Raw genomic sequence first — 26975 nt, 5'->3', positions numbered from 1 at the left:
ACAATGGGCATAATTCTGGCTGATAGGAAGACGAGAACAAAATGAAATTGTTAGTGACATCAAGCAGATTATATTCGTCTTTTGAGTTAAGGGAATAAAATGTACATATATATGATACATAAATATAAAATATTTACAAGCAAAAGTACCTATATATTATCCCCATAAACTTGGGGCATACTTTCCCACAAATATGCAGGGAATCATTTTGTTACCAAGAGGGACATGTGGTCAAGGCAGTTCATAACTTCAGTACTATAGAATCTGATGCTCTTTCTCTTTTTGTGATATCCCTGCACTGCTCCCTCATAAGCACAACTTCTCTGCTGGAATTAGGGGACATTCACCTTAAGATAGGTTCCTTTTCACAGCTCTTCTCCTGACTTCCAAGGATAGTTATCTTTTGAATTCATAATTGGTTCTCTTCTCTGCTGCCAGAGGTCAAGCTTCTTGAAGTTGCTTTCTGATCCTACTTTGAATTGGTCATTCTTTGCTTCTTCCTGGATGTAGTCCCCTCTGGATGACTGGCTCTTCTGTAAGCTGACATAGAGAATGGTGGGTAAAAGGAAAAAATTCCAGTCTTCCATTTTCTGCTCTCTGGTAGAAGTACAGGGGTCACATTTCACAAAGCTGTTCCTTGCATTTAATTGATTCCCCTACTTCCAGGGCTAAGAGATCTAAGATTTTTAAAGGTTACCAGGAGGTTGACAATATATTTCCAGACAATGACCAGGTGACTTCCAATTACTTCAAGGGAATTTCTTCATATTTCATAAAGGAATGATAAAATATATTCTCCCTTATGCCTATCAGATATATTACTCTGAAGGGAATTGACTACCAATGAGAGATACTGCACATAGCAGCAAGCAGAGACATATACTCCTAGCCAGTCTTGAAGATGAATCTCTAGAACACATATGGGGAACTTTTTCTCAGCTGAGAGCCATTTGGATATTTATATAACATATATATATAATATATAATATAATTTGGATATATGAAATTATGGGCCATACCAAAAAAAAAACAAAAAACCAAAAACCCAAAACTTCTAGAACTCAAGCTGTGGGAGGTTGTTTTCCCTAGCTTTCAGCTCATCATCTCTTGTAGCAGCCTTAACAAATGATTTCAAAGGCCTTATGTAGCCCGCTGGCTGGAACTTCCCCATCCCTGCTCTAGAAACAGGGGTCCTCAAACTATGGCCCGCAGGCCAGATGCTGCAGCTGAGGACGTTTATCCCCCTCACCCAGGGCTATGAAGTTTCTTTATTTAAAGGCCCATAAAACAAAGTTTTTGTTTTCACTATAGTCTGGCCCTCCAGCAGTCTGAGGGACAGTGAACTGGCCCCCTATTTAAAAAGTTTGAAGACCCCTGATATAAGGGAATCGGTTGTGGATTCAAGATGGATGTAATTTGGGCAATAAACAGTCACACTATGGGACTATGGGAGCCCATTTGAGAAATTCACCCAAAAGGTATAAGGCTATTTCCAGGAGCAGGGCTGTATGAAGACTGTGAAAAAACAAAGCCATTGGTATCCTGAAATATTTCAGCTCTAAGTGACCTGGCCATGTCTTCCCTACATGCATATCCTTGTTCTCTAACTCAAACTATGTGTAATTATGTAAAAGGATTTTTTTTGGGGGGGGGAGGGGGACGGAGAGGGAGAGAAGAATTTTGTAGTTAACTGTTTTTGTTATTCCATCTCAGTAAGTGCTTTTGCTTAAAGCAAATTATGTCTATTAGTCAAATGTTAATAGACAGCACAAAAGTACTCTTGTGTATAGCAGTAGAAATGAATATTCATAGGGTCTCTCTCTAAAACCTAGATGTAACAGCTACTTTTTAGGGATCCATTTTGTGTGTACAAGTTAGGAAAATATCCCAAAAAGGGTATAACAGTTGCATAAATCCTTTTTTTTCTTTCTAAAGACTGGAAACCAGCAATAGTAGTTTCTATTATTCATTATAGTTAGTAATCGCTGGTACATCAGCTTTTCTATCTAAAGGAAGATATCCTTACCTATAACTATGCTGCCTCCATGTTTCTGACCTGTATCCACTTTGCTGGTTTTTAACTTTCCTCACTCTTGTTAAGCCTATTTTTCATTCTCATTGGGATGTCCAGTCTACACATCTTTCTCTTTTCTCCCACTCTTATTCTAATTTCAGTATTCCTCTTCAAAATCCAGTGAAATTCAGCTATAGATTATCCTTTGTCCTTTCCTATGTATGGGCAGTCACACCATACCATCGTCAGCTCTGGGGCATTGAAATTCATACTTGCTTTTTTCCCATTCTCACCCACCCTGAATACTGACTGAGGAAGTCACACAACCCTGCTGATCGCTTTCTATGAACCTACATTATCTAGTATCATTTGCAATACTATCACTACCTACCAATATTATTCTCATTTGGGCTTTGTTGTAGAGCAATCTTTTTATAGTTCCCCATTGAACTCTCTATCCTATTTTCCATTGGAGGTAGTCCAAAATTGTTTTTTACTCAAGGCTCTTATTGTATAGAATCTCAAACTCTTTGCTGAAAGGCAAATCAAGCCACTCATATTGATCTACTTAATAAGCCAAACACCTAAATCCCATTACATTTTTACCCATCTCCTCCCTTATTCCATCTGCTGAGGAAAAGGTAACCCTTTGAATGAAATAAATGAATCTTTCTCAAAGAGACTATGAGATGGAGTGGATCAGACCTTAGGCCTAAATCAAGTGATCACTATTTTCAGATCTCTGTAGAGCAGAAAGGTCTAACCCTAGGCCTGAGTCTCAGACTATTGGTCAATAGCTGCTTCCTTTTCAGTTCATTCAATAAATTTAGAAACCAATAAGAAAGGGGTGGTATACTTCCACCTTGATGCTATATAGGTACCCTTCTGCCTTCAACACGTACCCACTCTAATCTGAACTGCTCAGATAGTATGGTGGCCCTCTTCTTGCAAGAACTGAATTAAAACTTTCTGTTGTACCTAGAGATGCCTCTGAGTAATGAAATTGTATAAGAGGGGTTTAATATAACTCTACCCCACACAACTTTCTTGTCCATATTCCTGGTAACCTCATTAGCTCCCATGGATTTAACCATCATCTCTGTGTAGCTGATTTACAGATGTATATAATCAATTCCAATTTCTCCCCCAAACTTCCATCCCAAGATAATCATTTATTGAACATTTTGAAGTGGATGATCTAGAAACATCTTACACTCAACTATTCAAAACTGAAATCATCATCTTTTCCTCCACATTCTTCCAATCTCCCAAACATCCTTATTTTTGCAGAAAGCACCATCTTTCTTCTGGCGTTTCAGGCTGATAATCTCAGTAGTTTCCAGGACTCCTCATTCTTTCTCAGTTTATATAATCAATCAGTCGCTAAATCTTACCATTTTTACCTGCATTACATGTTTTAAGTCATCCTTCTCTCTATTCACACCTTTACAAGCTTAGTACAAAATCTCATCACCTCTCATCTAGTTTATAGAAAAGCTGAACTGGTCACCTTGCCTAAAGTTTGATACTAGTGGAGTCCATCTCATACATTGCTTACTGAAAAGAAAATTCTTCATTTGGGCTTTTCATCTTGATTATTAAGACAAAACTCAAGGAAAAAGAGAAAGTAGTTTATTGTAACTCTGCCAAATTAACAATACAGTGGCTGATCTCTGGAGATAAGCAATGGCTTCAAGATAGGGCAAGCTTTTATTGGGAACTTTCATAATGAGATAACAATTCAGAAAGATCAATATCAGCAAAAAAGGCTGGGTCCTTACATCTTATTTACTTCCCAAGGTAGCAAGACAATTTTTAGCTAGGGTTATAAAAGTCACAGATTGGGGATGACTTGGCTAAGTAACTTTGTAATGTAAATAGCTACCTGTCTATATCTTGTGGAAGATCATTTAGGTGATTGCTGCTGATGTCCAACCACTGTAGATTTGACATCCGGAGAACACATATAGGAATACTGGACAACTTATTTGCTGAAACATCTACAAATGTAACTTGTTTCAAATTACTTAGCTAGAAAGAAAAAAAAAAAAAAACATTTAAATTACATCTTGTCTACGGCCATACCTATCAGGGGACTGGGTGACACCTCCCCCAAAACTGATTGATAAGCAAGGCTGGAAATAACAGGATTCTGAGTCAACAAAACTTTCAAAAGCTGACAAGGTAATTTTCCTTAAGTGAAGATCTGATCATTTGACTCCTCCCCTAAACAAACTGCAGTGACTCTCTATTTTCTCATTTTTTTATGCACGTAGTCAGAACACCTAGACGTGAGAATCAGGTACTTACTAGCTATGTGACTCTGGGCAAATTAATTAACCCTGTTTGCCTCAATTCCCTAAACTGTAAAATGAGCTAGAAAAGAAAATAGCAAACCACTTCATTATCTTTGCCAAGAAAACTTGAAAATGGGGCCACGAAGAGTCAGAAGTGACTGAAAATACTGAACAAAAACAATAGAAAGATAGCCAAAGAACTCTCCTTCCTTTCCCTTCTCCCCTCCCCCAAGCAACTCCTTTTCAAGGGTAACCCTCCTTTTTGTTTCCATATATTCACATCTGACACCAATTAGCTTCCAGGTTTTATACATGCTTCGGAGGTGACCAGACAAGCTGAATGGAGTTTCTGTAGCATCAATATAAATAAGGGACTAGTGAACAATGGGAGATTTGTCCTCCAAATAAAAATATCTGGATATGAACCTTATCACAGATGCTTTAAAGGGAGTGATGAGACTTGATTGGTTTAATCAATCAACTTCCATCAGTAAATTATTGTAATTTCTTTTGCCTTATTGTTAAATAAATGGTTAAGATAAAAAAATGTTATTGCTGAAAGACTGGCTGAATAAATAGAATTGCATATCCCAAGAGCTAGAGTGGTGAATAGGCCTAGAGTTTGCCTTTAACAATGTTACTCTTAGGATGCTGAATTTAGGTATGGTGGTTCTGATATAGAGTAAGCCCGGGCCTGAATTCTACTAGTCAGGAGAACCCTCCCTCCCCCACTTGTAATAACTGTCTAGAGATCTACTTGATTCTTAAGTCTGATAACCCTATGCAATCTATATAAAAGGATCATTCTAATTAGACTTGTAAAATATTCTCTGAATATACTCACAGAGAGTGAATTCATATCCGTAACCCCCCTTGAGAAGTAAAAGGTGCTAAAGTGCCAATAGCCACTCCATGAAATTATTATGCTAGCTTTCCTGGTTTTGCCTTTCTCCTTTTCAAGTAATTTTCAACATAAAGGATAAAACAATCTTTTCAAGGTACAAGTATTTTTGCTTTACTTTTGGAAAACTTCCAGTGGCTCTTTGTTGCCTCAAAGATAAAATCCACTTGATAAGTGGTTCTCACTGATCTTTACAGATTTATTTCACATGCTCCTCTTGATCTCCATTCCAATCAAACTGGACCAAGTTCCCCAAACTGACACTTTGCTTTTGGAAAACTTCCAGTGGCTCTTTATTGCCTCAAAGATAAAATCCATTTGATAATTGGTTCTCACTGATCTTAAAAGATTTATTTCACATGCTCCTCTTGATCTCTATTCCAATCAAACTGGAAGTAGTTCCCTAAACTGACACTCCATTTTCTATCTCTATATATTTGCATAAGCCATTTCCTAGATCTAGAATACACTCCTTTCTAACTAAAATGGAAACCCTTATCTTCCTTCAAAGCTTATCTCAAAAATAACACCTTTTACTAGCCTCTCTTAATCCTTATAGTTATTAATATTCTTTTTCACCTTCCAATTATCATGCTAGTTTTGTAGATAAGAGCTAGAAGAGGGCTAGGACCAATTTCATCATCTTACAGATGAGAAAACTGATGTATTAGAACTCGTATAGCTATGCTTATAAGATGAGGAAACTGTTAACTATAATGAGTTCATAATCAATTATGAATCCATTTTCTATGTTTAGAGGTTAAAATCACTTGACATTTAACTCAAACATAGGTTAATTACCTTTTGCAACATTTTTCTCAATCCTGTTTGTACTGACAACAAAAACATTTTTTGTTAGCAGTTATTTTGAGATAGCTTTACAAAGTCCTACTTCTGTGCTTCATGGAGCTGTGGTGATGATTGTACTAACTTGTGTTAAGAGTGAAGTATGTGCTCTGGCAGGATCTATCATGTGGGAAAGGCTTCATATAGTCCTAGTAACTGATGAGTCTGCTTTCTGAAGACCACTTTAATTCAGAGAGACTTTTCACCAATGGCTACTTGAATAAATAAAATATGTTAAACTGGGAATACAAGAAGAAAAATGAATAGTCCTTATCAAGTAGCTTACATTCTAATAGGGGAAACACATGCGGGGAAAGATGATCAGAGAAGGGAGTTGTGTTCTGAGGAAATGGTAGCACTGGGGACACAGACAATGGTAAGCAGATGGTGAGGTGTAAGTGGATGGCTACTTGTGATGGGAAACTGAAATATGATCTGGCCATTGAGGGTCAGCCAGGAGATATGGTGGGATAAATAGGCTAGTTTGCATATAAACAAGCACCAACCAATCAATTAGCAATAGGGGCAATGAGGGCTAAAAATCACATAGTTTTTAGGTGGTCTATACATTTTAACTTTAAATGTAAGATTATTGTTCAATGAATCAATAGAAGGTCTAGGTTTTGATTGTAGGAGCTCCAGAAAAATGAGAATCACATAACTTCTAAAAGTCATACAAATTTATTGTGTAAGGATAAGCTCAGGTTTCTAGGAAAGGCATGGGGAAGATAGGCAATAAATATCCTATAAAATGCCAGCTTATATGGCAATTCTTGACCCAGTTAAAATATTTTTTGTAACTTTTAAAACTTTAAACTTAAATACAAAATTGGAAAGGAAAAAAAAATTTCCACATATACAATGTATACATGTAGACAGCAAGAGAAGATTCAAATAAAAAGAATAAATTTCCATTTTAAGAAAACCTATATAATGCTACACATTGTTTTCAAAGCTACCCAGCTTTTTTTTTTTTTTTTTTTTTGCTTCCTTGTTGGTTTTCTTTTGTTTTCTGCTGTGCAGTTTTCACTTTACTATTCCCCGCCCCCCACTGTTCCCCTCCCTAGATTACAATTAAGCATAGATTTTATATATACATACACAGATTTTATACATATATATCTATAAAACTGTACTATGCTGATTTCCACCTGTAATCTATTTCTCTGAAGAATGGATAGCACCTTCCTTCAAAAGTCCAAGTTTTTCCATATTTTTCTAAATCAACCAGCTCATCATTTCCTATACCACAGCAATAATCCAATCCAATCATATCCTATCTGAGAGACTGTTTATGAAAGTTTCTCTCCAATTTTCTGAATTCTTTCTATTCTTGGCTACATAATTTATACAAAGAAACTTATTATTATTATTATTATAGCTTCTTATTTACAAAACATATGCATGGTTAATTTTTCTTTCTTTTTTCTGTTACCAATTTTTATTTTTTTATTATAGCTTTTTATTTATAAGATATATGCATGAGTAATTTTTCAGCATTGACCCTTGCAAAATCTTCTGATCCAACTTTTTCCCTCCTTCCTCCCACCCCCTCCCCTAGATGGCAGGTAATCTAATACATGTTAAAATATGTTAAATCCAATATATGTATACATATTAACATAGTTATCTTGCTGCACAAGAAAAATCGAATCTAGAAAGAAAGAAAAAACCTGAGAACAAAAATGCAAGCAAACAATAACAGAGTGGAAATGCTATGTTGTGGTCCATACTCATTTCCCATAGTTCTTTCTCTGGGTGTAGTTGATTCTCTTCTTTACTGAAAAATTGAACTGGTTTGAATCATCTCATTGTTGAAGAGAGCCATGTCCATCAGAACTGATCATTGTATAATTTTGTTGTTGCCTTGTATAATGATTTCCTGGTTCTGCTCATTTCACTCAGCATCAGTTCATGTTAAGTCTCTCCAGACCTTTCTGAAATCATCCTGCTTACCATTTCTTTTAGAACAATATTACAAAACATTCATATGCCACAATTTATCCAGCCATTCTCCAATTGATGGGCATCCACTCAGTTTCCAGTTTCTAGCCACTACAAAAAGGGCTGCCACAAACACTTTTGCACATGTGGGTCCCTTTCCCTCCTTTAAAATCTCTTTGGGATATAAGCCCAGTAATAACACTGCTGGGTCAAAGGGTATGCACAGTTTGATAACTCTTTGGGGATAGTTCCAAATTGCTCTCAGAATGATTGGATCCATTCACAATTGTACCAGCAATGTATCAATGTCCCAGTTTTCCCACATCCCCTCCAACATTCACCATTATCTTTTCCTGTCATCCTAGCCAATCTGAGAGGTATGTAGTGGTATTTCAGAGTTGTCTTAATTTGCATTTCTTTGATCAATAATGATTTGGAGCACCTTTTCATATGACTAGAAATAATTTCAATTTCTTCATCTGAAAATTGTCTTCATATCCTTTGGCCATTTATCAAATGGAGAATGGCTTAATTTCTTTTTTTTTTTAATAGCCTTTTATTTACATGATATATACATGGGTAATTTTACAGCATTAACAATTGAATGGCTTAATTTCTGATAAGTTAGAGTCAATTCTCTATATATTTTGGAAATGAAGACTTTATCAGAACCTTTGAATGTAAAAATGTTTTCCCAGTTTATTGTTTCCTTTCTAATCTTGTCTGCAATTAGTTTTGTTTGTACAAAAACTTTTTAACTTAATATAATCAAAATTTTCTATTTTGTAATCAGTAATGATCTCTAGTTCTTCTTTGGTCACAAATTCCTTCCTCCTCCACAGGTCTGGGAGGTAAACTATGCTATGTTCTAATAATTTATTTATAATCTCATTCTTTATGCCTAAATCATGAACCCATTTTGACCATATCTTGGTGTACGGTATCAAGTGTGGGTCAATGCCTAGCTTCTGCCATACTAATTTCCTATTTTCCCAGAAGTTTTTGTCAAATAGTGAATTCTTATCCCCAAAGCTGGAGTCTTTGGGTTTGTCAAACACTAGATTGCTATAGTTATTGACTATTTTGTCTTATGAACCTAACCTATCTATTCCACTGATCAGCTAGTCTTATTTGACTATAATAAGCCAATATCAAGTGGTTTTGGTAACTGCTGCTTTATAATATAGTTTGAGATCTGGTACAGCTAGGTCACCTTCAATAGATTTTTTTTTTTATTAGTTTCCTTGAAATTCTTGACCTTTTGTTCTCCCAAATATATTTTGTTATTTGATTAGTATAGCATTAAATAAATAGATTAGTTTATTTTATTTGGTGATCTACTATTAAACTATCACCTTGGGAAATGGAGTCATGTTTTCTAAGGACCGGCTTAGTTAATTAATCAGATAGAGGTACATTATCACTTAGCCACTTGATGATGAAACTTTTATTGCCATGACAACCCACATAATAGGGGAAAAAAAAGAAATCACCCTCAAAACCTGCTTCTGCAGTGATGGGCAAAGGAGCAGCAGGTACCAAGGATTTCAGTGTCTTTGGATTGTTGATAAATTTTACTTAAGTGTTGGTATACTCTAAATGCCAGATAATTTGTTCAATGACCAACAAAAGGTCTTATTGTTGAAGGAGTTGAATCATATGAAACTTTACATTTTTACTATAAATGAAAATAGAAGGAAGTTATATTTAAAAGTTGTTTCATGACTCCTTTAAGAGGTGAGGAAAGGAGCTGATGGAGTGAACTTTATTGTAAAGGCAAAAGAAATATAATTTTAGAGAACATATAGACGCCACATATTTCGGTATTAACATATTTGTAACCCACCCCAAGAATATCTTCAAAATTGTTATAATTTCCATACCAACATCAGTTATTGGGTAATAATTGGCAGAGAAACTCAATAAAGAAACTGCTAACTCTCCATATCAAATTAACATACACTCACACTTAATGAATTCAATGCAAAAGATGGGAAAAGGTGAGGGTGGGGAGGAATATATGGAAAAGTATCATACAAGAGAAAATGATAAAGAATTTTAGATTATACAAAAGCCTCACACACTTACTTTAGATTATACAAAAGTCTCACACCTTTCTCTAAAACAAAAGGTTATTTGCTAAACATGACAAACATATCTAAAAATCACAAGGAATAAAAACTACCTTTTTAACATATAAGATTCATTAAGGAAGGACATGGGGTTATTCTTGAATCAGCTCTCTCTGCAGTTAGATCATTGATTCATCAGAGGTAAGATCAGAATTCATAACAATAAAATAATAAAAATATAAAAAATTAAAAAAGATGTGGTATACAACTAATATTGAATCCTGGATTATTTAAGCCAGATACTGATAATAAAAAATGGAAAAGGAACAGAAATGACACCCACACAAATTATAATAATTTATCTAGAAGTTAAACCAATATAAATGCATTGCAATGAGAAGAAAGCTTGACAGTCAAGAAACAATTGACTAGCCATATAAAGATGCCTGAAAAAAGCAAAACTGGATTCAAAATGTTATTTATAAAATATTACAAACCTGAGGAATTATTACAAGCACTATCATTTTACAAAGCAGAGAGTAGTAGAAGATAAAAAAAAAACTATCAAAATTAAGTTTGGCAGGATATCCAACTAAGCAAAATTATGCTAAGAGCATTCAAGGATGAATACTGCCAAGAAGACCACAAATAGAAGAAAAATAAAAAAGACCTGTAAAAATTATTGCAATAAATTGTGGAATGGGAAGACTAGAACAATTTGTTCCAAAAGCCATAAAGGTGGCTAAAGCAAGTGCTGTGGAACACTTAGAATTTGGTGAGATGTGGAAGATGCCACAAAGCTGTTACTTGGGCTTGGGTGATTTGGAAGAAAGAAATGAGGCTGACTACTTTGTACAAGCTTTGTCTGACCAAAATTCAATTCACCCACAATTTAGTGCTCTTAGAGACAAACAACTGCTTATTTTTCAAATGACATCTTTGTGAATTCAGTCACCTTGTAGCCATGATATCTGGATTAGGGATTTTGGGCAATTAACTTTATTAAAATCATATACAAATCCCATCAAAATCTGCTTTGTAGAAGGACCATGTCAGTTATGTATACACACTAACTACAATTACACTTCAGGGGATCTGTGGTCTAAGTGATGCAGGTATTTCCTCTGTAAGTGACTGACTGATTTGTATGACTTTTCCACAAATATCTATTAAATGTATTCCCATCCTTGTATGGTTTGTCACAAACTAAAAGCAAAGTTTGAGAGGCATCATGGTGTAGTAGTGGGGTTCTCTGGAAAAGACTCATTATCTTAAAGACTGCATGAGTCAGTCCCTTAACAGTCTCAGGATAATCATCTATAAAATAAAGGTGGATTTATTCCAGTTCATCAGATAAGGGCTTTAGAGCTATTAGAATTTGTAATCCTTCATTTGTACAGATAGGGAAATGCATAAAATTTCTAGAATTGGTGAGAACAATTGATGGGGTAAACTTCTAGAGAGTTATTATTATTATTGAACTGTTATTAGTGAAGTTGTGAATTATTCTGAATCCCCGCCAAGACTTTGCAAACCTTGGAAAGCGAGGTAAATGCCAACTATTAAGATCCTATTTAGGGAGAGACAAAGATGTCCCAAATTAATCTTTATTACGTAAGAGTTTGCCTCTAACCGATTTGGGGGGCTTATTCCTCCCTTGCTGTTCTTCTCTCTGTTCCCCGAGGTCCCTGCCCAAGTGATTTGTTTTTTCCCTGGTACTGGGATCTCCAGACAAAGAAACTCGCACTACAAATGCAGAAGGGCATTAAAGGGTCATACAGCCAGAAAGTCCTAGGCAGGACCTGCATTCTGTTCCTCTTAAATCCCTAAGGGTTTACTTGTATACATTACACCTCTTCAGAAAGGGAACGGGTGATTTTATTAGGTATTTTTTCCCTTTCAATTACTGAAATCACTCTCAACTCGAAGAGAAGTTCTAAGGATGACCACAGCGATGAATGAACACTCCCAAGGATCATTAGAAAAGAAAGAAAAAAACCTTACACAAAACGAAGGCGGAGACACATCCCAAGTATTCACCTACACCTTTGGTAATAACCTCGTTTGCATTTTGAAGACATTCGTTAAAAAACAAACAAAAAAGCCCCAAACCCATCAACTAAAGAAATTTTCCCGCCCCCAGTCTTCAGTTTCATCTACCAAGGTTAATTCACTTAAGGGGGGGAAAAAGTTTGTTTTTTAAAACGTGGGGGAAAACCCATGGACTTTTATAAAACACTACGAGCTGGGCGCTGAGAAGAAAAGTTTCGCCCCGCCACTACGTCCATCCCAGGACAGATAAACTGCTTGGTCCGGGGCATAACCGCGAGCTTTAGTCCTAGTCGGGCGCACGTCGCGGACCCTTCTCTGAATGGGCGGTCCTCGCTAGGGCCTTTGTATCCCCGGACCAGTTGGATAAATTCGGACCCGGAGGCGGGAGCAGCCTAGTGGGCACAAATCCCCAAGCTTCCAGCGCTAATTCTGCCGGGTGTATGTGGAGGGGAGAGAAGCCCGAACTTCTGTCCCCTTCTCCCCCTTTCTGGGACCGCCGCGCTCACGCTCAGCACAGCGCCCGGCACATGGAAAACCCGGATGGAGCCTCCAGGGTCCCGGCCCGGGCCCATGCGCGCCTGCGCCCCGGCGCACGCGCTCTAGTGGCCCAACGGGCCCCGGTGTATTTTACGAGCCGTAATCAGTTACACGAGCCGAAGGGCTCCGGCCTCGGGCGGGAGGGAAAGCGAGGGGCTGCCTCTCTATCCAGTGCCCAGCCGCCCGCCTTGTTCTCGGTGGCTCCCGCCCGCAGCCGGGACCGACGCCACTTCCTCTTCCTCTTCGAGGTGGAGCGCGCGGGGGAATAAAAAGGGGGGGGCAAGGGGGAAGGGGGAAGACAGAGCAAGCGAGAGCAAGCAAAGGAGAGAAGAGAGAAAAGGGAGAAGTCGGGGAGGAGAGAGGGCGAGCGGCTGCCGCGCGCCGGCGAAAGAGTTAAGGAGAGGGGAAAAGGAAGAAGAAAGAGTAGCAATGAGGCCCGGGAGGAGGCGGAAAGGGCGCGCTCCCGTGTCACGTGACCGGGACGTGCCGCTCTTCCGCCGGCCATTTTAGGTGGTTCGCGGCGGCGCCATTAAAGCCAGGAGGAGGCAAGAGCGGCCGCCGCTGCTGCATTTTCTTTTCAGCGCTACCGGGGCGAGCGGGAGTGCGCGCCGTGCAAGAGTGGGAGGAGCGGGGGGGGGGGGGGAGGCCAGAGAAGCCGCGCGCGCGCGCGCCCGCCTGCCCGTGTGTGTCCGTGTCCGTGTGTGTGCCTGTGCCTGTGCGTGTGCGTGTGGGGGGGCGCCTCGCGCGTTAAATCGAGCGAGCGCGCGGCGGCGGCGGCGCGGCGGCTGGGATTACTTTGCTGCTAGTTTCGGTTCGCGGCGGCGGCTGCGGCGGAGGCGGCTGCGGCGGGCGTAGTCTCGGAGGCGGCGGCGGCGGCGGCAGCATGTCGGAGGAGCATTTCGGCGGGGACGGGGCGGCGGCGGCGGCGGCCCCGGAGGCGGGCGGCGGCGCAGCGGCGGCAGCGGCGGAGCAGGAGGGAGCCATGGCGGCGGCTGCGGTGGCGGCAGCAGCGACGGCAGCGCCGGCCGCCCCGGCAGCAGCGCCGGCGGCAGGCGCCGGGGCCGGGGCCGGGGCCGGGGCCGGAGCGGGCCGGGCCGGGGCCGGGGCCGGGGCCGGAGCCGGAGCCGGGGCCGGGGAGCGGCGGCGAAGGTACCGAGGGGCCCGGTGCCGAGTCGGAGGGGGCCAAGATCGACGCCAGTAAGAACGAGGAGGACGAAGGGTGAGTAAGGGGCGACCAGGCCCGAATGTTTCTTCTCTCCCCCTTGTGTTCCCCCTCCCCCGGCCGGGCCGTTTTCCCGCCCGGGGCTTTTTTCTTTTCCCGCTATTTTTGTCTCTCCTCCTTCCCCAGTGCGGCCCCTCCCCCTTTAATCCCTGGGATCTCCTTTTTAAAATCCCCCTTCCCCCGGCGAGAGGCTCGGAGCCTCGTGGGGGCCCCTTAGCCGGAGCTCCGCGGGGGCGCGGCTCCAGAGCACATGGTCCGGCCGCGCCCCCGGCCCGGCCCCGCAGGCCCCGCCGGGGCCTTTTTTGAAAGTTTGGCGGGCGGCGCCCCGGGCATGTCCGCTAGGCCGCGGCCTCTCGCGCGCCGCCCCAGCGCGTAGACGCGGCCTCTGGGGAAAACACATGGGCGCGTAGATGCGGCCTCTCCGAGCCCTTCCTCACGCGTGGACGCGTCTTTTTTGTCCCGCATTTTTGGGGCGAACTTCCTTTTATGAAGTTTGACTATGCGGAGGAAACCTCACCCCCGGGGGCCTTGCAGAGGACCCCCACCGTGGCCGGCCGCCCCTTTTATGGCGCTCAGATCAGCCTAGTGGCCACTTGGGGCTCCTCTTAATCCCCCCTCCCCCGCGCCTGCCCGCCTTTCCACTAGTGGATAAACCCCACGCGGCCGCTGGTTCTGAAACAGTTTCTTCTTTCTGTAGCTCTCCTTAATACTAACCTACTTCTACAAGTTGGAATCATAGTTTTGTATACTGATTAAAGCTGCTCCTTTAAAATCGAAGTAATTTGTAGCAGTTGGAGACTGAGAAAAATATAGATGCTACCACAGGGGGACTTGGTGGAATTCTTGGTTGGGGTTTCTTCCTGTTTTGGACTTGTGACCTTGGGGAAACAGCTCCCATTTCCCTGTATGTAATGAGGGGATAATATTTTTAAATAGAAGAGAGGTGTTTATGTATGTACAAAGTAGCAATAAAATGTAGCTTTAAGCCAGTATTAGAAACCATGGTTCCCTTTAGCGGGGAGGGGACATCGTAGATGTGGGAGTGAGGGGAGGGATAGGGGAGGGGGAGGGGGCGCGGCGGGCTGGTTGGGGGAGGGGGCAGCATTTTGAAATTAGAATTTTTTTTAACCCTGGCCCAGTCAGGCTCTTGTCATGTTGGCTGTGCTGATCCTACAGTTTGGGGAAAGGGTTGGGGACAATTAGCTATTAAAAAACTAATCTTGAATTATGTGCTTTAAATTAAGAAAGGAATTAAACATTTGGAAACTTAAGCCTTTAACATTTTGGTTTTTGTTTTCTCTGATTTTGGGAAAGGCACTAAAATGACTAATGTAACTATTGCTGTTTGGGGGAGGGATTAACTATTAATTTGTATGGGCAGACTTTATAATAGTTTTGAATTTTCATATCACAAAGCAGCTGCCTTTGTAGTAATCTACTGTTTGTTGAACTTGAAGTGTAAATGAATTAAAAATTTTTTAACCCTAACAATGTTGAAAACTAAAACTAGAATTTTGATTGGTTGCTGTACCGGTTGTTAATTCCCTAGCCATTCAAACTCCTCCCCACGGCACTCTGAAGCAGCGACGGCACAGCGGGAAGAATGGTAAAATTTTTACATTTTATTTCTGTATTTTAAAGGTTTCAATAGCCATATTACATTCAGAGGCCGTGTATTAGTGTATTTGTTGCCCATTGATTTTCCCCAGGAAATTCTAATCATTTAAGGTAATAGGATGTTACATACCTGGGATAGAAAATGCTTTTATAGTTTGTAATCCATGGGCAAAAATTGATTCCACTATGTAGCTCTTGGTCTGTGTGATAATGCATGTAATTGCAGTTGGCCAAGATTACGTTAAATATCTCTAGTGGTACTATTTTTTATTATCCATAGGAAAGAAATAATAATGAATATGATGATTGATAGTTGATTTACCTAGTTTGCTAGGAAGATGGGAAACAATGAAGTTGTTGGTGTTTGTTGAAATTCATGTTACATGCTGAATTTGAGGTTTATTGGTTGTAGAGATTGTTTAAAAATATATTGCATGTTTGAATAAAAAGTTCTGGAAGTGGCAAAAATATTTAATTTTAAAATTTTAAATAAAGTTCTATATTCAAATCAGACTTCTTACACACTTCCTATAAATTCATTAGTATAGATTACAAAAGTTGGATATGAAATATTTACTGGCTTTTTACTTTGTCCCTTAATCTATCAGTACCCATTAAATGCCTATTTAAAATTACAAAAGGCATGGTCCCCATCTTTATGGAGTGTAAAAGATTATTTTAGATAATTTGGGGTTGTTGGAAGGCAGTAATGTTTGACCCTAACTGGTTGATATTTCTTCACATCTAGATGTCTTCTCTTTGGAAGGTTGGTTGCATTTTGTTGTTCTTCAGAATAACTTATTTTATTTCTCCTTTTAAGAGAGGAGTGTTTAGGATTTTTCTAAGGTACCCAGCCAGATGTATAAAATAGTTTGGAAAGCAGTAGGTATGTTTAAGTATGACATGCACATCCTTTGTGCAAGTCTACATTTGCATGCTATTCCCAGGAATTTTAAAGTTGATTTTATTTCTTTGTTAAAGATGATAGTGTAAATAAATACTGTCCTTCGCTACCTACTAAAATAGGTCTAGGTTTTTAAAATAAGAAATAACAAGTATATTGATTAGACATTAGTCCAAAGGTTAGCTTTAGCGACCCAATGCCCAGTGGAAAATGAACAGCTCCTGGATCAGAACTGTAACAATTGGGTAATGGGGAAATATTTGAGGTAAATTTTACTGTTTCCATGATGGCTCATAAAATTGCTGGAGCTAGAGACTATGAGACTGAGCTGGCTCTGAGGAGTACTTTAGTATGGTTTTTAAAAAAATGATTAAATAGCATGATAGAATTGAGAGGTGTAGAGTCAGGCTTCCCAAAGTATGTTTTCTGGAAGCAGCCAGATAAAGGGGTCTCTTTGGAACCCATTTAATGAGTCTTGTAATGGATAATTTGCATGGACTAAAATCTTGGTTTTGTTAAGTATAATTCCTTTTTAGGCAGTAACAGTTAAAAGCAGCAGGCAGGGTTAAGGGAATGATAAAATATCTGAACTTGGAAGGCAGAAGACTGGGTTTTAAATCCTGGATACATAGTAGTTGTGTGATTGTACTAGGCATAGTGGATTTCCTCGATTATAGTGTGGGGATAATTACCCCTACTATTGGGCCTGTAGGGAAGTGCTCTATAGCCTGTTTCCCCTCCCACATGTTGGCCCTTTGCTCTTCTCAGGAGACCTCAAGCACTCTTTTAAACAGATTGCTTAAAAAAAGTCCCACAAGCTTGTGGTTTCAAAGTAAACTAATGCTAAATACTAATACTTATGTATCTGAGTTTCCTTTAGTGTTATGTAGTTCTGCCCAAAGTGGTAGATTTGGCCCTTTTTTTTGTTTTTCTATCCTAAAAAATAACTTCAAAAGTGAGCCTGAAGTGGTCTCACAAATTTGGGGGCTTTAGGTTAAGAGTGGATGAATAGATCTCCCCCCTCTCCCAATTATAACTCAACATTTCTAATTAAAAAAAATTAGCTCTTACACCTACATCTCCATAATACTGATCCTTGCTAAGAAAGGAAGTCAGTTCCTCATTCACTCACTTTGCTTTGATTGATGTTCATTCTCTCAAAGTTATGCCTGCGAGCTGTTAGGCAAGACCAATAAATTGGCAGAATTGATTCTACAATCTATTTTCTGAGGAAGTTCCTCAAGGACCTGAGATCTAGTAGTCAAAATGTCCACATCGTGGCTGGCTGTAAATGGCAGTGTATGGAGATGTTCAAAGTCTAAACAAGATGAACTGGCATAGAGACAGACTCCACTGAACTAATCTTAGAAACAAGAATCTCCAAAGTAGGTAATGACTCTGTGTTTGGCAGGAATCAAAACTTTCCCCCCCATTCTTCCTTTCAATCACCCTTGGCTTCATCTGAACCCATATCTAAGTCAGATGGGATTCATCCTGCTCCCCTCTGGGACTCTTTCACCACCATCCCCCCACCCTCCTTTTAGGTAGTTTAGGTAGAAGAGTTATGCTTTAATGCTCTTTTGTTCTTTTGAAAAAAAGTGATACTCCAACTATGCTTTGGAAATAGTTCAGTACAATTTCATTTCATTTACGTATTATATGAAAGAAACTCAATTTGGTTAGGAATATCTGGTTATATAATCAGTAGTAGGAGTAAGTAAAATTGAGAAAATTGACTTAAACCTTAGATTTCAGTAGGTTATATTTTAACTGAATTAATGGATATTGTAACCTCATCTATGGCAGGATTCCTTTGAAATGTGAACTTAATTCTTTGGTTATGTTGTGTGATAATTGTTTCAATTTGGGGAGATGAAGGTCATAGAAAAGAGAGCAGTATTTTTAATTTCGTCTCATCCATTCTGAAAGATCTCTTTTGGACTTGGTAAAACAAAATTAAAAAAAAAAAAAAAAACCAAAACATAATTAAGTGAGGTAGAAGAAAGGGCTTTCTAAAGTATTGATTGTTAATCATTTTATTCTTGAGAATTTTATTATTTTGAGAAATAAATAGTCCATAAACTTTATTACAATTTCTCAAGTGGTCTAACAGTTTTCCCCATGGGAAGAACTGCTTTTTATGATAAAAACTGAACACTAACAAATCTGCAAGGTTGGTTTTAGAGTTGGAGAAAACTTGTTAAACAACTCTGTCATTGTTTGTTGAAATCTCTAGTAAAGATAAAAAAAAGATATTTGCACTCTTCATTTAATCTTCCATGCAACACTTAGAAGTGAATAACAACAAGCATTTATTAAATTGAATAATAGGTGTGAATATGTTATGCCCTGGGGGTGCAAAATATGATCATATAGTATAAGTGAAACTTGTGAAAAGCCCAGGTTTTTTTTTGTCGTGACTTGTCTGTGGCCTGTAGGGTTTGATGTATGTAGCATCTATTTCTGCTCCTCTTGGTTACTTAAAATCTAAATTACAGGAGGTATTGTTACTTCATTTGACATGTCCTAGCTCTTGTCACTAAATCTACGTGAGATGGATTATGTTTAACTCTTTGGGGCCTCAGTTTCTAAATCTGTAAAGTAATTGTGATAGAATCGGATGATTTCTTGAGATCCTTTATAGCTCTTAAATATGTGGCTTAAATGATTATTGTGTGTTTCTTTCTATACTCCATTTTAATCTTGTGAGAAAGACAAATGATTCCTCTTTTGTACCTTCTAAGATCCTGAGCTACAAGCTTCTGAAAGGGAAGGCTACATTATACAATATTTAATGCTGAATATTAAAAGTTAATAATTTGAATATTGAGTTGTATGATATGTGTCATTGAGTTTGTTAATTCTTACTTGACCAGAACATTTAATTAACACCGAATCAGTTTACCAGAAAACCCAAGGTAAAATCCTAGATATGCCCACTAACAACTTCTGTGATTTTGGTTAGTTGCTTAACCCTTGTTTTTATTTCCCTTCTACTCCCCCCCAACCATTCTAAAGAAGTGGGAGTTGATTATTAAAGTCCAAAAAAATTAATTAACCTGTTCTGGTAGCATAATGAAGTAATAAGAATTATTGAATTAATCTAATGAATTAAATATACTTTAATACCAAATCATCTCTCCCTACCCCTACCAAGCATTGATCATAAAAGATAAATTTAGATTTTCCCTTCTATTGCCATGTTAAGCCTTAACATACTGAAATGTAATTGATTTTATACCTCTTAATGTGAAATAGAATTGGATTTTCATGTTTAATAAAACATTATTTTGGAAAGTTTTTTAAACTAATAAGTGTAAATTTAGGTTTTTATATTTGTTTCAAATAGTAGTTTTACAAAGATATTTGACCTTCTACTCTCATTCTTCTAGCCTTTCTTAAATACTTGGCCTCAATGTAATTTTTAAATGCCTTTTTGACTTGAGTGGTTTCCCTACTCAGTTAACTCTGATATTTCCTTATTATCTTTACTATAAAATGAAAACTTTTGTTTAGCTTTTAAATCCACCTGGTCTCACACTTGGTTTTCTAGCATTCTAGCCAAATTGACCTTTTCTACTCATCTCTCATCCCCCCAATCAGAATGCATTCCCTAATTTCCATGTTCTATCAGTGCCTTGTGTCCTTTTCTTCCTCCCCTCATTTTGTATAACCTATCTTGTGTATATTTATATATTCTTTTTATATTATAATAACATATTTGCATATGCATTGTCTCTACCATTAGAATGTAAACTCACTGTGAGTAGAGATTATTTCATTCTTTTTGTATCCCTCTGTCTGGGCTTGAAATTTAATAAATGCTTGTTGGTTGATTAATTGCTATTGTTATATTGTGGATCTGATTAAGAGGTTAGACTTTTTAACCCTTGACACCTAAGGAGGGGTTGTTAAATTTTATGAATCTTATAATATGTCTTTCAGTAAATGTACTTAAAACCTTTATTGAGTAAGTATTGGATTTTTGTGAGGCAATTTTAAGCTTAACTGGAACTTTTCCTCCTTACAATTATGATTAACTGGTTAGTTTTTATATAATCTGTAATTTCATAGAAAATTTGATTCCAAAGTAGTATTATAAATCATTCTACTGTTTTGATTCCTAAATTTCTATTTTTTTGTAATTGGAAAGAATTTAAAAGTTCTAGTTTTTAAAATTTTTTATTGATATTTTTGTTTTTACATCACATTTGCCACCATATCTTTCTTTCATTCTCTTCAATATCCATCACTTTATGAAGAAGGAAAAAAGGGTAGATAAAATTCCTCAAAGCTAAATAATAAATATATATATCTTTATCATATAATCATAATAAATATATGTTTTTTTAAAAGTCCAAGGTTATGGGCAGGTTTCTACTATCCCTTGGTCCCTGACCTTTGCTATGGGGGGAAAAAAAAGAGATGGTTTCTGATTTCTTTGTGCTTCAAGTTGGGTCATTATAATTGTGCAGCATTCTATTGCTATTGTTTGGAGTTTTTTATTCTTGCATTGTTGTCATTGTGTAATGTTTTCCTCTTCCCATTTTACTTTGCATCAATCAGTTCATGTCATTTTCTCCATGCTTCTCTGTATATATGTGCTTCTAGCTTTGATTTACTTACCATTAGACGTTCACCATAGGCCATTCTTGGTAAAATGACCAAATTAATTTGAAAGTTCTTTTAATATAATAGATCTTTGGATAACAGTGATTGGTCATATCTAAAATGCTTGCCATCACCTCAATATTTGATGGCTGGCAGTGTTTTGTATATCGTATGATCACTCATACCTTTTCCTAACCTGTATCTAAACATCAGTGATAGTTTGTTTTAAAGTTGCAGGATATTGAAGAAAATTCTAAAATAATTTGATATTTTTAAGATGTTATCTAATTTGTATAGATTTGTAATTGTTTGATTGTTACCCTCTATATTATAATCATGGTTTAAACCTGTTACCTTTTGATATCTTCCCTGAAAAGAATTAGGGAAGAATTCTAAAGTTAAATAACTTTAAGATAAAAAATTAATGCCAGTTTTTTGCTGCAATCCCTATCACAACTACCCACAGACTGTTAAAATAAGTTCAATTGAAGAGAGGAAAAATCACTGAATTCTTAACCAGAGCATGTTTTCCTCTATTTCTACTGCTAGATTTCTTTGTTACAAATCTTGCATAAGATAGAATTTCAGTAATCACCTTTCACCAAAATTCAAAACTGGAATCAAAACAGATAACTGACATGGGCACAGAATATTTTTGCTAAGGATCCACTTCTATAAGACACCCTAATTCCAGTCTTAACTTTATATTTTGGATGGATGTTGAAATTTACTGTTGCTCTTTTTTCTATAGCCAGTAGCCTTAGGAGCTTAGTGTTTGGATTCATCCTTCTTTGAATAGGTCTTATCATCAAGAAAGGGGAGGAAAATATTGAGGGGAAAATATTGCTAATTCTAAAATTAAAGGATTTAGAATTGTAGAAACAATATTAATCTAGATTTTAATTGAAATTTTTGAGGACACTACACTCCAAATTAGTAGAGGTACTACAGTCATTTGTCTATTGTCTTCCTGTATTTAGTGTAGTAGATTCAAATTGAATAACTGTCATTTTAAATTGAATCTTACATTTGCACTATAGATTTCAAATCCTGACCTCCACTCTGTGTGACAGTGAAGCAAGACACTTGCCTCTTTGAGGTATCAGTTTACTCCTCTATTAAAAAAAAAATGAAAATAAAAATAAAAGTTTTGAACTAGATTTAGTATAGGTGACCTCTGGAGTCTTTCTCAGGCTCTTGGGTGCTGAATTGTTTGATTGTACTTAAGATGTGCAATATCCTTAACTTGAAATTACTAGAATTCTGAGAAAGTTAAGAAAAATTCAGAACATTGTATATTGGAAGTACTACATCTCAAATTAGAGTTACAGGTTTTAAGTACACGTTTTACCTATTTGTTACTTGGGATAGATCTTGTTAAAGTACTTATGAAAAATTACTTTTGACATCTCTCAGCAAGAGTGATAATGAGCACATCTTTCCATCAATGATAACTGTAAGATGATTTGAAAAGAAGGAACATAGATATACTACTTATTAAGCAAAGTGTACTTCATTTTTGCATGATGTTTATGTAGGTAATTACACTGCCCCATGATTTTTGGAAATTTACAGAAAGCAGGTGACATAGAATAGTAATATTGAAAAAAACAACTCGACTCCTACTTTTAAAAATTTCAGGAAAGAAATAGAAAAAATAATTCAGAATCCATACAATATTCTCCCCATCTTCTTATTGTACTGTGATAATTGAGGCCTTCACTGCAGTATCCTGAAATATAAATCACTAGGGAAAAAACGAATTGTACTTAGCAGTATAGTTGGGGTTAAGTATAGCACCTCTCATATAGCTAAGGCACAGCTGAACAAGAAGGGGAGACAAGATAAGACATCTGAGTAGCCAAAAATAGATGCCACAAAGTGTCTATGTTAATAGGACAGCCTCCCCAATCCCCCTCCCCCCTTCATTATACAGCTTTTTCAAGCTTGGTTATTCTGGATTCTTATCCCAGCACAAAGTAGGAGTGGGGTTACATCTAGGAGACATGACAGCAGAGGCTGCCTGGGAGAAGAGAGAAACTATTGTCTGGAACCATTTAGTATCAAAAGGCCTTTGAATAGCCTTGGGGAGGGTATGATTGTTGATGCTGACCAGAAAGGTCTTTAATGATATCTAATATTCTGAGAAGATAGAGGCATAATATTATTATATTATTAATATTATAATATTATTTTTAATATATAATATAATATTATTATTATTTTAATATTTCTAATACAAAATTGTATAAAAAAGTAAAACTGCTGCCCAGAAAGATGCATTTACTGAGATTTTAAATATCCATTTGAGCTTTTTGAAAATCCATGTTATTTTTGTACGCACACATATATGCTCTTGTACAGATGTGTGTATATCTGCACACATTTATAATCTTGAGTTTACCATTCTGTTAAACTAGAATATACCAACCATTCTGTGAAAATGGGAATTGGTATAAATGAATACCACTCATGAAACTCTATCAAAGGTTTTATAATAGCGTTCAAAAAATCCTTTTGAGGATATAACTTGTGAAATTCTTAGATATTAGGTGAATCTTGAATGATCATATTTAGATAAATACATTTCCTATGGGGAAAAAAACCTAATTAGTAAAATTGTTGCTAATAGAACCAACATCTTATTTTCATATATGAAGCTAATACTTTTTCTTGAAACTAAGAGCACTTGTTTCAAAGTAAGCTAATTAATTTCATTTTTTATATGTAGCACCTTCCTAGTTTTGCTTGCTTGATATTATCCTTACTTTACTTAAAGGGAACAGTCTATTTTTTAAAAAAAGTGTTTTGACTTTGTTCTCTATCACAAGCCACTTTGAGAGTTGAGTTAATACCCTAATGATTTCTTCTGAATTAATTAATTGTGGTAAGCAGTTGCAGAAAAAAAAAATACATAGTAGCCTGTAGTAGCAAAATTTGAACTTGGAACTGATTACAAATAATAAGACATCTACAATCCTTGGTTTAGAAATAATCATGTTACATTAAACAAAGCAAACATCATTGGAATTAAATAGACCACACATCCCCATGTGAAATATTTTTCTAGGGAATTGGTGTTAAGTAAATATCTTAAGTGAAAGTTGGAATTTGTATGTAGTGTTCCTATTAACCTACTTTTGACCAAGAACCAGTGCAACTAAATTTTACCTGGTCATGATAGTTCATCATAGTACATACAGTTATGATAGTAATGTTATCTAAGAGTATATGGTAAATATGATAATTGAGATTCAAGTATGGAAATCTTTGACTAGAATTCATTCCTTAAACAGATTTAATCTGCTAATGTTTCATTTTATTGAGTTGGTGAGGATGATAAAGAAGTCTCACAGACAAAATAATCTAAGTATCTAATGTGATTTTGGAAATGTGGTGTACCCTTAAAAGTAACTCCGATTTTTGTTTCATTAAAGGTTGTAGCATTTCGAAGCAAAACATTATTACACCCAAGTTAATTGGCATGATGGGAGGAGGTGCAGTTAAGATAAATAGAAAGTATTGCTTAAAAGAGCAGAAGTAAACTTGGAAAAATGAATTTGAATAATCATCACTTAAAGGTCCACTAGATGGAGTTGGTAATGAAAAGTCCATCCCATGTTTTTAGTTTTTTTCTGAGGGGGAAAAGAATCTCAAAAATCCTACCCCATAGTCTTTTCTATATCCATTTGTATACACAAATTATACTAGCATTTGTCACTTTTTAATCTTGATATGCATACATATATATGTACATGTGTTTTAAAACACTAGATGCTTCTAAGCATCCTGTTATTTTATAAAAAATTTTCAAATGGAACCAGAGCTCCTGTTCTTCCTTCTCCTTTGGTAAAGATTCAAATCTTCATGACAGGTTATGGTCTCCTGCTTTGAACCCTGAAAAAAATTTAGTTAAAACTTCATTTCCCTTTTGGTTTAACCAGCATTTAACTTTTAATATGTGTCTAGGCTAATTAGTAAATTATCTTTAATAGGACACTTCACTTATTTTTTAATTGTACTGTCTTCATTAAGGATTTAAAAATTCTGTCCTTTTTTCTTTTATCTTGTTAATTCTTTGCTTGAGCTAAAAGCTCTTGGTGAGGACAGTCATATCAGAACTAGAAGGCAGCATCTTCAAGGTAGGAAGAAAGAGTGCTGGCTAGTTGATGAATATCATTGGATGCTAAATAATATGTATTGTACATAATAAAAGTTAGATTTGGGGAACTTCATGAAAATTTGCTCAAACTCTTGTGATTTAAATCCATTTGGAAGCTTTTGCTCTTGTCATACAAAAAATCTTTAGATCCTGATTTAAAAAATATTAAGTACCATAGTAAATTTCAGGGGCCTTTGATTTATTTGCTCAGGTGTCCAGCTTTCAGTCCAGGGAAAGTAATATTAAATAAATTTTTAGAGGTAGGAAGATCTTTATAAGAAACTATATAGGGAGAATGGTGTCTATTTTAATACTTCCCAACCAATTTTCCTACAGTTTGGGAAAAATAATTTAAATGATACGAACAATATTTAAGGCAAGTTGTGTTTTTTTTTTCTTTCTTTTTCTTTTTTCTTTCTTTCTTTCTTTCTTTCTTTCTTTTTTTTTTTTTTTTAGCATTTTAATATTGCTTTTTGTCTTCACAGGAAAATGTTTATAGGAGGCCTTAGCTGGGACACTACAAAGAAAGATCTGAAGGACTACTTTTCCAAATTTGGTGAAGTTGTAGACTGCACTCTGAAGTTAGATCCAATCACAGGGCGATCAAGGGGTTTTGGCTTTGTACTATTTAAAGAATCGGAGAGTGTAGATAAGGTAGTGTGTTATATGCTCTGATCAATTAGTAATGTTTGAATTAACAGTACCAAATGTGGACCAGGGTATATTGGATGTTCCCTGACTTGATTTTTTTGTCCCAGGGCATTTACAAAACACTTAAAAATACTTGGATACATGGGTATGCCCACTGGATTATTATTATTTTTAATTTTTAAATTTTTATTTTTTTGGTCCCAGAGCCCAAGGCATAATTGGGGAGAGGGGAGCAGAAGCAGCTTCTGTTATAGTTTTATGGGTTGTAAACAGCCTAAAAATATGCAGAGTCTCTTAAAATTAACTTGTCACCAATTAAAAAGGCTCAAAAAGGGTATATTGACAATATTGGTGCTCATTTTTGACTCTGGGAAAGTAAGCTTTTACTTCATTTGAACCTCCTTTATTGGTCATGGACCAAAATGAAAGGATAACCAGACAGATTGCTGTCAATGAACAATGATGGCTTTTCTGTTAAATCTTCCCCCATCAGCAGCTTTAACAGTAGTTGACACATAAGCAATAGCTGACACCTAAATTCAGTTTCATTTTTTAGTTTAGCCTGTTTTAGGGAATGGAGTGTGGAAGCCCCCCATTCCATGTGGGTCATATAAACTAGGACATTATTGGAGGAACTGGTGGCTTTTAGGTGACTCATCCTCAACAAAAAATCAAATGTGAGGTGAAAGTAAAGAATTGAATGGATGGATGTTGATCCATGTTATCCCTCACCACACTATTGATGTAGTTTTTTATCTTGAATCGATATCATGCCTTGCTTTGGCCAGTGCTACAGTTAATTCATGCGTAAATATAGTTTTCACTTTTATTATTTTAGTTAATACTTCTGAAAACTTAGAAAAAAGATTTACATTTTTAAAACAAAGCTTCAATTTCTTTAGGTCATGGACCAGAAAGAACACAAATTGAATGGCAAAGTGATTGATCCTAAAAGGGCCAAAGCCATGAAAACAAAAGAACCTGTTAAAAAAATTTTTGTTGGTGGCCTTTCTCCAGATACACCTGAAGAGAAAATAAGGGAGTACTTTGGTGGTTTTGGTGAGGTATGTGACACATGGTACCCCTGTTTTCAATTAAGTTAGTGCCTGTCTTTCACATGTGGTTCTATATTAGTATGATTTGTC

The 26975-nt window shown here is 37.1% G+C and overlaps 1 protein-coding gene across 1 annotated transcript in view; it reads left to right on the top strand.

Annotated features, from left to right (window-relative positions):
* Window positions 1-13546: 13546 nt before the first annotated feature.
* HNRNPD (heterogeneous nuclear ribonucleoprotein D) overlaps window positions 13547-26975 on the top strand; it is an 18047-nt gene continuing 4618 nt past the window's right edge. Inside the window, exons 1-5 of the mRNA XM_031943527.1 lie at window positions 13547-13723; window positions 13770-13882; window positions 15435-15491; window positions 25665-25833; window positions 26733-26894. Of these exons, the coding sequence (XP_031799387.1) occupies window positions 13547-13723; window positions 13770-13882; window positions 15435-15491; window positions 25665-25833; window positions 26733-26894 (678 nt within the window). The remainder of the gene's footprint in view (window positions 13724-13769; window positions 13883-15434; window positions 15492-25664; window positions 25834-26732; window positions 26895-26975) is intronic.

This window comes from Sarcophilus harrisii, chromosome 6 (genome assembly GCF_902635505.1).
Source record: "Sarcophilus harrisii chromosome 6, mSarHar1.11, whole genome shotgun sequence".
In the NCBI taxonomy this organism is placed as follows: Eukaryota; Metazoa; Chordata; class Mammalia; order Dasyuromorphia; family Dasyuridae; genus Sarcophilus; species Sarcophilus harrisii.
This window is presented reverse-complemented; position numbering and strand designations above follow the sequence as displayed.